General features: G+C 38.5%; 1 protein-coding gene across 3 annotated transcripts; it reads left to right on the top strand.

The window, feature by feature from the left end:
- The first annotated feature begins 964 nt into the window (after positions 1 to 964).
- plpp1a (phospholipid phosphatase 1a) lies at positions 965 to 11079 on the top strand. 3 transcript variants are annotated; one of them, XM_077542434.1, is made up of 7 exons: positions 965 to 1441; positions 2671 to 2733; positions 4154 to 4308; positions 7931 to 8211; positions 10238 to 10295; positions 10508 to 10684; positions 10792 to 11079. In XM_077542434.1, exons 1-7 carry the CDS (start codon positions 1384 to 1386, stop codon positions 10909 to 10911), a joined length of 912 nt encoding a protein of 303 aa, XP_077398560.1. In that variant the 5' UTR covers positions 965 to 1383; the 3' UTR covers positions 10912 to 11079. The 3 variants fall into 3 exon arrangements, with proteins under 3 accessions (XP_077398560.1, XP_077398562.1, XP_077398561.1); XM_077542436.1 differs by lacking the exons at positions 2671 to 2733; positions 4154 to 4308 and adding an exon at positions 5702 to 5853 and having other exon boundaries at positions 966 to 1441; XM_077542435.1 differs by lacking the exon at positions 2671 to 2733 and having other exon boundaries at positions 971 to 1441.
- The last annotated feature ends 24 nt before the right edge of the window (positions 11080 to 11103 follow it).

The raw sequence follows: 11103 nt of genomic DNA, 5'->3' as shown, positions 1-11103 counted from the left end.
CTTTTATTGTTTATGCACTTGTACTTTACTACTTTCACGTCATATTTATAGTTCCGTGCATTAAAATGGGCGCAAATAAATTGCCCGCTCGTCAAACTAATCTCTCCGATGCAATTGCGGCGTTTGACCAAAGATGTGAACAATTTTTATTGTGTTTAAAATTGTTATTCTTGGAACGATAGATGCATGTTTCAAGATATATTTTATGCACAATGTGAATTACTGTACTTTAATAAATGCATTCAGAATCTGTTTATTTACAAGCATTGTCCTTGTTATTATGGATGTATTAACAGAAAAAATCAGTTATGTTAATGTATTTTAGGCACATGGTAATGATTTTTTTAACCCTCGTAATTAGACGTTATTCTCGTAACTGCAGCTTTTAACATTCCATTTTTGTTCCAGAAACTTGTGACTTCTAAAACTGTTCAAATTGTATTGTATAAACGGTGATTGTATAAACGATAGTCTATATATTTTTAACTCTATGACCCTATTCACGTAAACTGTTAACTTTTTTTTCCTTTTTTACAATTTCCCCCCATTTTTCCTCAAATCATATTTATGTTATGTACATGCAGGCTTTTTAATCATGATATAACGACCGTATCTCTTAAAATTACCATCTAAACGCAAAATGTAGCTTTGTGTATCTGTAATTGTAATGTTACATCTTAAACACAAGGTGGCGGCAATGACTTGACAACTGCGGGGAACTTAAATCCTGTCGGATTCAAAGACGAAGAAAAATGTTAGAAAGTACAAAATCCACCATATCCATCCGTGTATCATTCGTATTCAGAAATCCATTCAAGCACTAAGTTGAAACAGCTATTAAATCAACACGCGCGCAAACACAAACGCCCACAATACGTTTTTGTTTACATTTGATTTAAATTTAACACGACGAACGGTGATTACAATTTCGCTTAGTTCTCTGACCCCCCACGTTTCCTGAACGTAACACAGTGGTCGCCTCTGGAGACTACCGACTCCCCCCCCACCCGTCAACCCCAAAGCCAGGCAGGCACCCCTCGGGCAGGTGTTCGCTTCACTCCTCGGCGTTTCGCTCGGAAGTTCGCTTGTTCTGTTTCGGAAGGAGTCCACGCCTTGCTTTTCGGCCGGGCATGATGAAAGGAAGGCGGGCGAGTGAGGCGGAACGTCGTCGTCGTCGTAGTAGTAATTCACCTTGTGTACCGAGCTAGTTGTTACCCCCTTGGCTGCGTTAGCTTCCCGTCTCTATGTGTTTTTGATAGTATAAACATAAACCGTCCGTAATTAATTCCCTCGGCGGACGAGGAGGAGCATCCCACTTTTATTACCCGCCGTGGACGACCCACAACACGGACTGTAGAGAGAGACAACCGGGCAGGAGTCAACATGTTCGAGACAAGAGGAATCCCTTTCGTGATTCTCGACGTCGTCTGCCTCTTTTTAGGTATGTTTGACTATATGCTACTCTTGAGTCCAATTAAGCGGATTTGTGTGACGATATTATCGGAGGGGACAAGCCGAAAACCGTAATAACAATTACCGCGGTAAGGTTGGTTTGCGTTGTATACAAATGCTTCGACTGCAGTCACTCCAACAGACGTTCTGGGGTAAAGAGACCAAAGCTGTTAAATTTGCTTCAATAAAGTCGTTATTATGAGGGAAAAGTCATGGGTGGAGGGGGGGGGGGGGTCTATTGTCTACAACAATAGACGTATTATGACATTTTTGCACCAATTAAGTCATATTATTATGAGGAAAATAAACAATGTTCAGAGGATTATTCTTTCCACATGTGTAATTTTATTCAAATCAAGTCATTCTGACAAAAATAGACATGTTTCAAGAAAAAGCCACTATTGTATGCCATTTAAGTCAGAATCTATTATGAGAAAAGTAACTATGAGAGAAGGAATAATCGTGTTCTCCAGCTTCATCACAATAGAAAGGGTAACATTCCAAGAAAAAAGTAAAATTTTACATGATTAAAGTCTTGATTCAGAGGAAAAAAATATGTAATATATATTACAAGAATAATGTTAAAACTTAATTCACGTGAATTGTAAAATTGCAACTTTGTTCTAAAAACAATATAATCTTATTCCTTTGATTTTACAAAATTCAAGTTTATTCATTGTAATATTATTATTTTTTCTTTTTATATTCTATAGTTAACTCACAATTAATCACACATTATATATATAAAATTCTAGGTTTTCATACTCTTTTTATCAAAAAATTCTTTTTTTAAACTAATAGAAATAACTCAAATTTGAGTTTTTGACGTCTATAGCCGTCATTGGCAATGAATGAGTTAAGAACATAAAACCTCCACTGTGTCTTTCAACGAAAGTCTGTCAGTCTTACGCTATTGACGATTGTTGCGATGCAGCCTGTCTCTTAGCAAAGATAGAATGAATCAGTGATTATTGTGTGTGTGTGTGTGTGTGTGTGTGTGTGTGTGTAATGTTCAGCATGTGATGTGATTGCAAGGTATGCTGGCTTTAAATGGTTAATTAATTAATTGTTCCAAATAGTGACTCATGCTTTGTGTGTCATGGATTACATAAAAAAAAAAAGTTTTTTTTATTTTGGCTGAGTCATGTCGCAAACTCTACCAAACGTCTGCTGCACACACACATACACGCACACACACTGCTTCTGTTTCTCTCTTAGGATCCCTGGCATTTCAGCTGCCACGTCCAATCAAACGGCAACAGCTGAAACGGTTGTCCTCAAGTGGGTCATGCGCTTCTGCATTTTTTTTTTTTTTTAAAGAGCAAGAGAATGTGCTCCACAGTTGAGTTGAATTGAGGCCAGTCTGTGTTAAAGGGGCCAAAGATGGCGAGAAATCACCGCAACGTTTCCATGAGGACTTTGGACCTGCTTGCATAAGAGGCTTTCTCGCTGGTCTTTTATCAAATGGGAGCGCTGAGTTGACAAGCTTATCACTCGCTTGTTATTATGTCACACACATTGTAAATGTTGATTTGGCCTAAAAATACAATTAATCCTTTCCCCGTGTGTATTAAACACACGCAGTGTTTGTGTGCATTTCCTAGATAAAGACATACAGCAATAATCTGCTGCCATCATTTCACTTGGAAGTCAAATGACCAAAGGGTTTCTCCAAAGTCATGTGGACAAAGTCGTAATTTCGCAGGAATTAATTTGTAATAATAGCTGTAAATAATAATAGCTGTCTATATCTAATATATATATATATATATATATATATATATATATATATATATATATATATTAATACATTTTGTAGAAACTTTATTTGGACGTACCTCCGTAGCGTTCCTAAAGGGACGATCAAAACTCTTGAATGCGAATGACGAGAGCACGGCGCGGGTGGAGGGTGACTCTCCCGATCGCATGTTCTTTCTTTAGGAACGCTACGAGGCTTACCTTGCTTTCTTTGGAGACGTTATTGCGTATATATATATATATATACTGTATATATATATATTTATATATAAATAACTTAACGCTCTAGTCGTCTTTGACATCAAATTCTATTTTTTATTTAATTCTATTTTTTATTAGAAGATTGAGGGAAAAAAACGGTAATTTCAAGATAATTTTTCTCATACTTTAAATATCACTGTTGAAAAAAAAAAAAATCTGAATCCTAGTTTCATGACAATTTTTTCCCAAGCGTATAAATATGCAATCTGCCAAGCAAAAAAGATGATGAAAGAAGTTATGTTGCAGTATTGAAGTCGTAATAGTCCATAACAAAAGATTCAGATAAAAATCTTACTATTACAAATAAAATAATACTAGATTTAGGTAATAACCAATACAATGTAAGATGAGTAATACAGTATATTAAAATAGTGAAAGAAAAAATGCAATTTTACAAGAAAAATAAATGGTACTGTTGCAATAAAATATTTTATCTTTTTTTTTTTTAAATGGATACATGTAAACAAAAACCCCTATGATGTGACTGAAATCTTTATTTTTGCAACATTGCTATTTTTTTCTTGAAGAGTTAATGACCCCCCCTAGTTATGGCAACCAATACGAAGTGTCATATATTGCTAGTTTGTGAAAATGTGCTAACAAGTGATGGCATCAAATACTATTTATTTTGTCATTGATTTGACAATTTGTTTCCCTTTGACCATGTGTCCTCCCTCCACAGGGGGCCTGCCTCTGGCGGCCTTCAACCTGGGTAAGATCCGTCCCTACCAGAGGGGCTTTTTCTGTAGCGACGACAGCATCAAGTACCCTTTCCACCACAGCACCGTCACCTCCACCGTGCTCTACACGGTGGGCTTCTCGCTGCCCATTAGCTGCGTAAGTAGCGGGCCGGCCCGGGCCGGGACGCCACGTGACCGACCAAGTGCATGCGTTTAGCTTTTGAGGCTATCTGGATGCTAGCATCCCTAGGTGATGAGGATGTCCACTTAATAGCTAACATAAGGTTTGAAATCACGGGAAAAACAGCACCTTCAAACCAAAATGGCTGACCGCCTGTGCACACATTCAAAGTCACAGATGCTACAGTTTTACGTGAGGAATCGAGGATGGTCCAGCCCTGCTAACGTCATGACAAGTTTGCTCTATATTATTTATTTGGTGGTTACTAACATAACTATGAGATTCATTTTTCAAAAATTATTTCCAGTTTAATACATTTTGTAGAACCTTTATTTGGACGTACGCCGCCATTGTTATTTGCGTCGCAACGCATTTAGTGCGACGCAAATAACGTCTCCAAAGAAAGCAAGGTAAGCCTCGTAGCGTTCCTAAAGAAAGAACATGCGATCGGGAGAGTCACCCTCGACCCCCGCCGTGCTCTCGTCATTCGCATTCAAGAGTTTTGATCGTCCCTTTAGGAACGCTACGGAAATACGTCCAAATAAAGTTTCTACAAAATGGATTAAACTGGAAATGATTTTTGAAAAATGAATCTCATAGTAATGTTCGTAACAACCAAATAAATAATATAGAGCAAACTTGTCATGACAGTCGGGGTTCCTTTTAAAACTAAAATGGCCGACTACTTGAGTGCTTCACATGCAGGCCAGACTTCATGTCAACCAGACAGACATACCGGTGCCGGATGCTAATATTTGCAACATTCACATTTCTTGGCGGACCACCAACTTTCACTGCCAAGCTCGGCCCACAACCTGTAACGAAAACTCACAATTTGATAACAATTTATCGCCTGTCGTCGGTCTAGTACGCCTTGTTCCAATTTGGTAGTAATCGGACACATCTTTGGGACGTGTTTGTCAACGAAAGACACCATAAAATGTCCTGTGTGCTTTTTTCTGGCCCATTTGTGATGGATTGTCAGGAATCTTTTTCTTCACATGAGTCACTGCTGTTAATCATCCCATGGAATATCCGGAATGTTCTTTTTGGAAGAGCCACTGAAGCTTCCTGACAGCGTTCCATATCTCTTATTTCGTCTCACGGGAAGCCTGGATGACCATCCGACCCATCACACTTTCTATAAAAAAAAATAAAAAAAAACCTCTAACGCCTTCCTTTTATTAACATTTAAACCACTAACATCAACGTCTTCCCAAGGCTTTTGGGCAGGATGCCACTGCTGCAGCAGCCCGTAACGTCACCTGGAAGATGCAACAGCAGCTTTGCATCATGGGTAGCTCTAATCTAATAACCTGTCATTTGTTTGTTTTTTTTCTCTCTCTCTTTCTCATTGCTTCTCTGCTAGCTGGACTCCCGTTCGCAATACTCACCGCGCAACACAAACCGTTCCGCCGAGGCTTTTTCTGTAGCGATGAGTCAATCAAGTACCCGCTTAAAGAGGACACCATTTCCTATCAGTTGTTAGGAGGTGTCATGATTCCTCTCACAATACTCACTGTAAGTGCATCACTGCATTTTTTTTTGTTTTTTTTGTATGTGATCTTTTATATTTGCTGTTTGGTTACGCTTTTTACGTTATGTTCTAAAGCAGTGTTTCTAAAACCGGAGCTGTGATGCCGTATTATTTGAAAAATAATAATAGTTGCATACCTACATTTGGAGACTGGTACAATGATAACAAAACCAATTATTCCTCCCTCGCTTAGCTCGGAGAACAAAAGGTATATTTAAAAAATATATATATTCGTATTCAAATTTTGAGCGAATAAATATGTCTGTATAAAAGGTATAAAACAACTTTATTTTTTTAAAACAGAATTTGCTCAGAAAAAAAGAGAGCATTTAATGTTATTGGGAAAAAAAGGGATACTTAACAAATTTTCAATAATTTCAATATTTTTTATTTGATCATTTTAATAAAAAAAAAAATATGTATTTTTTTTTAAAATTTTATTTATTTTTTAAATACGTATTTTAAAAAAATATATATTATTTTATTTTTTTTAAATAATTTCCAATTTTTTAAATTTGATTTTCAGCAGTACAGTAAAGTTTTCTATCATGAATTTGATAACATTATTTTCCATGTACAATTAACACCTTTAAAAAGGCATTTTGCCACAAACAACCAATCCCGCCTTACCTAACGTTTACAAGTTGAGCCATGATTGGTTGTAAGCTGAGCCCTCAACACGTGATGCCATTTTCAGTCTACAGCAAGTGGCAAAAAAAATGCCTTTTGAAAGGTGTTAATTGTACATGACAAATAATGAACTTACTTAATTCATTATATACAAAAATATTCACTTTTTACTGCTGAAAATAAAAAAAAATAGTAAAGTATCCCTTTAAAAATGTTTTTTTTATATGGATAAATTCTGTATAATATATATAGGCATCTGTTTAATTCCTACGGCACATAGAGGCACACACAGTAGTTATGTATAATTGGCCTTTGAAAGTTTGAGAATCCCTGTCTCTTAACGCACCACTGGCTGTCAACTGAGCCCCCCCCCCACCCCACCTCCCCGCTAACGGCATGTTTACAAACGGCTAATCTTTTCAAGAGCTAACATTCAATGACGTCGGCACAACCTTACTAAGCAAATACTCCTTTTGCGTTACAAGGCTTTTGAATTATTTTCACAGCCACTTTTGTCTGGAATCCATCGAAACTTCTTATCATCAAGGTTACGATGATGTCAAGTCGATACGACTTGATGCAGTGGATATTTTCTAATGTTAGCAACTTGTCAAAGTCAAGTCAGGCTCAACTAGTTAGCTGCCTAAATGGGCTGCAACGGCAAAAGAAAAATAAATATTGTTTAAAGAACCATTCGAAATACAAAAAAAGTAAGACAATATTGATCTTAAAAGCTAAAAACAACATCATCAAAAGTACGCAATAAAAGTACAAACGTTTACAAACAATTAAATCGCCAGGCTAGCAGAGGCTAACCGTTAGCACTGCGTCCAACTTTCTGTGTCTGTGTTTGTGTTTATTATGCTGATAAACACTTTTAAGTGGGCATCCTCTCAGTCAGTAAACCCTCAGACCTTGTTTGATTTTCTTACCCCTTGATCTTATTCGGGAATTTTTTTTACAGTGGCGAGTAGATCATTTCTGAAAATAATCAAATGCTCCAATAAAAAGTGTGTCAATCAATCATTTTAACTATACAATGTGTACCACAAAATCTGATCCCAAAACACTTCAATAGGATTTTGTTTAGGTCAACGCCGCTGAATCTGAGCAATGTAGCTGTACCTCAATATGGTTGACAGTATTTTATGTTTAAATGAAATGCTCAGTTAAAAAAAAATGGTACTGATGTGAACAAAAAAATAAACATTTGAACTGTTAAGTCAAGAAAAAAAAACTTTTTACCCAAACTGTTTCCAAAAAATAACAAAGAATTTTAAAATAATGTAAGTTTTCACTTATCCATAAGTGGCAACCATAGACTGAAAATTAACAATTTGATAGAAAGAGGACATTATTGCTATATTCAAAGCTGAAAAACAAAAATCCATACCCTTGTGTAATCTCATGATTTTTTCCGTGTGCCGACAGATGATATTCGGCGAGTGCCTGTGCGTGTACCTCAAGCGCCTGCAGTCCAAGTCGTCGTACGGCGGCTACGTGGCGCGCGTCTACAAGGCGGTGGGCACCTTCCTGTTCGGCGCCGCCATGAGCCAGTCGCTCACCGACATCGCCAAGTACTCCATCGGCCGCCTCCGGCCGCACTTCCTGGACGTGTGCAAACCCGACTTGAGGACGTTCAACTGTTCGGTGGGCGTCTACGTGGAGGATTTCACCTGCGCCGGAAACCCCACCATGGTCAATGAGGGCAGGTGAGCGTTTTCACAATTAAATCACCACTCTGTATTATATAGAAATGTATGACGGCGTATTAGGGCCACGTATAAATATGTATATTTTTTAGAGGGTGCGGGCGATATTCTGAGAAAAAACTTGTGTAAAGTGTCCAATTTTATAAAGTCTTTATAAAGTCACAAATTTGTGAGTTTTTTTCTCACAAATTTGCCACTTTACAAAGTGACAAATTTGTCACTATAAAGTCGCAAATTTATCACTTTATAAAGTGGCAAATTTGAGTTTTTTTCTCTCACAAATTCGCCATTTAATAAAGTGGCAAATTTTATAAAGTCTTTCTAAAGTCGCAAATTTGCCACTAAAAAGTCGCAAATTTGTGAGTTTTTTTTCTTGCAAATTTGCGACTTTATAAATTGTACGAGTTTTTTTCTCGGAATATTACCACCCCCATGTGAAAAAAATATATATTTATACGTGGCCCTAATACGCTGTCGGGAGAAATTACTTGCGGTATTGAAAGCAAAAAAAACGTAATTTACGTGCTTAAAATTTGTATTACATTAGTTTCGATTTGTATTTATTTATAATTAAAACTTTTTTTCCCACTAGAAAAATAATTAAAAAAAAAAATTTTTTTTATAATTATCTAACAAGATGAATTAAAAAGAGAGAACCCCCAAATTTTTATACAATTCTTTGCCTAAAATAACTATTTTCCTTCCTTTGCTAGGACACAGTAGCACTTTGGTGACTAATCAGTGATATATTTGTACTATGGAAACTTAAATAGATTGAGTCAAGTGGTTGAATGTCACCTTTGGGAGGGGGATAAACGTGAGCGTGCGTGTGCGTGTTATCAGCATTGAGCAGCAGGAAGTGCTCCCTGGCAAGAGGATGTGCTGCTCCTATTTCCAAAAGCAGCTCCACGTCGCCTCCCTTCTCTTTAATATCGACCGCAGCAATAGTGGGGGGGGGGGGGGGCTGCGATGGGAGTCAGCCGCTGGCAACACAAAGCATCCCCTCCTGGGCCTTATCCACATTTCCAGGGCGTGGCCGCTCGACTGTTTGTGTTTGCTGGAGCCAATCTTCCTCCGCCCCGCCCCCCCTCCTCAACCTGCAGCGTGCGCACTGGACAAAAGGTTTTATGCGTCCGAAGATCAGCTGATTGTAAAAGCGGCGTTAAGACGGGCATGCAGGCGAAGGATCGTCTTACTGCAACGCGACTCCTCCCGCGGCTCTTTGCGAACAAGCCGGGGAGAGGGAGGGAGGAGGCCCGCGTTCAACATACAGTACATTTGTGGAGACTGGGCTCTAGTTGTATTTTACAATTTTAAAAATGTGCAGAATTTTACAAGGTGCTTTATGTTAAAGAATAGATAGCTCTTAATATGAAAAGAAAAATGCACTGAGCTGTCACCAATGTCTTACAAATGCAATTATGCCATCCAGTGGCAGAAAAATGACCTCAACACAAATCAATATCACACTTGTTTTTTTACAGTGCAGTACATCTTTTTTAATTTTTAAGAATTATTATGAAATTACTTTATCAATGACTAAAAGTTCCTGCCATATTTCTGTTTCAACATTTTTTCACTTTTATCATAAGAGTATGAAAAATATTTATCAATATTTTATTTTATAACAGATGTAAAATTTGTGATTAATCATGAGTTAACTATTGAAGTCATGTGATTAATTACGATTATTATTTTTTTTAAATAAATTGACACCCCTCGTATAAATAGGTTACCTTTTCCATACTACTACTAATGATGAAATTAATATTAAAACTGGAATAAAGAAAAGGACATAAAGGCTGGTCAAACTGCGTTTTGTTAATTTTACAATATTGTCTATATTGCTCTAAACAGCTATGCTACAATACTTTCTACTTCCTGTTCTATAACTTATCACACTTTTGGACATTTTTCCTTATATTCTGTCTCCGTCAAATTGCGGGTTGCCAAGAAAGCGACTATTTTAATGTGTGTGTGTGTGTGTGTGTGTGTGTGTAACGTTGTGTTTGTTTTCCCAACACAGGTTGTCCTTCTATTCCGGCCACTCGTCCTTCTCTATGTACTGCATGTTGTTCCTGGCAGTGAGTATTCACGTGTACTTTACTGTGTGGATGAATGTCAGTCATACTTTCCAGTTGCATGTAACATCGGACAGCGTATGCAAATACAGTAGACGATGAGTTCAGTTTAAAATAATGCAAAAGAGGATGTTTGCGTAAAACAGGAACTACATGATTTACACAACACGGCTTACTATTGTTGCTTTTTGTGTGTGTGTGTGTGTGCGTGTCAGCTCTACCTGCAAGCCCGCATGCGTGTAGAGTGGGCTCGCCTGCTGAGGCCCACCATCCAGTTCTTCCTGATCGCCGCCTCCGTGTACACGGGGCTCTCACGCGTATCCGACTACAAGCACCACTGGAGCGACGTTCTCACCGGCCTCCTGCAGGGGGCGCTCATGGCCATCCTGGTGGTGAGTTTTCCGACGCTTTGAACTCTGGTCGCTAACCAAAACAGCAGCACGTAAACGGTCTTAGTCGGTTGCCTAAGACTAAATTCCGCCTTTTTGCGTCCCTGCAGGTGTTCTTTGTGTCCGACTTTTTCAAGCAACCGCTGGAGGCCCGCAAGGAGGCCGACATCCCCCACACTAGCCTTCAGGAGACCCCCACTAACGGAAACCACTTTGAGAGTCCAAACTAAAACTGAATGCCGAGCGGACGCACCTCAAGCCTCTTACTTTATTCATATGTCTTTTAAATGTGCTTCCGGCGACGGATGCTAGCTCAAGACTGTCCAGGAAGGGCGCCATTTTACCTACTGAGCCGGTGGGAAGATTGTACTGCATGCACCCACCGGGGAGAGCGAGGGGGGGGGGAGAGGGGAGGGGGGGTG

Source organism: Vanacampus margaritifer, chromosome 14, assembly GCF_051991255.1.
Source record: "Vanacampus margaritifer isolate UIUO_Vmar chromosome 14, RoL_Vmar_1.0, whole genome shotgun sequence".
NCBI classification, from domain to species: domain Eukaryota; kingdom Metazoa; phylum Chordata; class Actinopteri; order Syngnathiformes; family Syngnathidae; genus Vanacampus; species Vanacampus margaritifer.
The sequence above is the reverse complement of the archived record's forward strand: the minus strand, read 5'-3'. Positions and strand labels throughout refer to the sequence as shown.

Coding starts and splice junctions, on each gene's coding strand:
- plpp1a (XM_077542434.1), top strand. CDS start 1,384: ATGTTCGAGACAAGAGGAATCCCTTTCGTGATTCTCGACGTCGTCTGC. Junction 4,309..7,930: donor TCTCGCTGCCCATTAGCTGC/GTAAGTAGCGGG, acceptor GTGTGCCGACAG/ATGATATTCGGCGAGTGCCT. Junction 10,685..10,791: donor CGCTCATGGCCATCCTGGTG/GTGAGTTTTCCG, acceptor GCGTCCCTGCAG/GTGTTCTTTGTGTCCGACTT.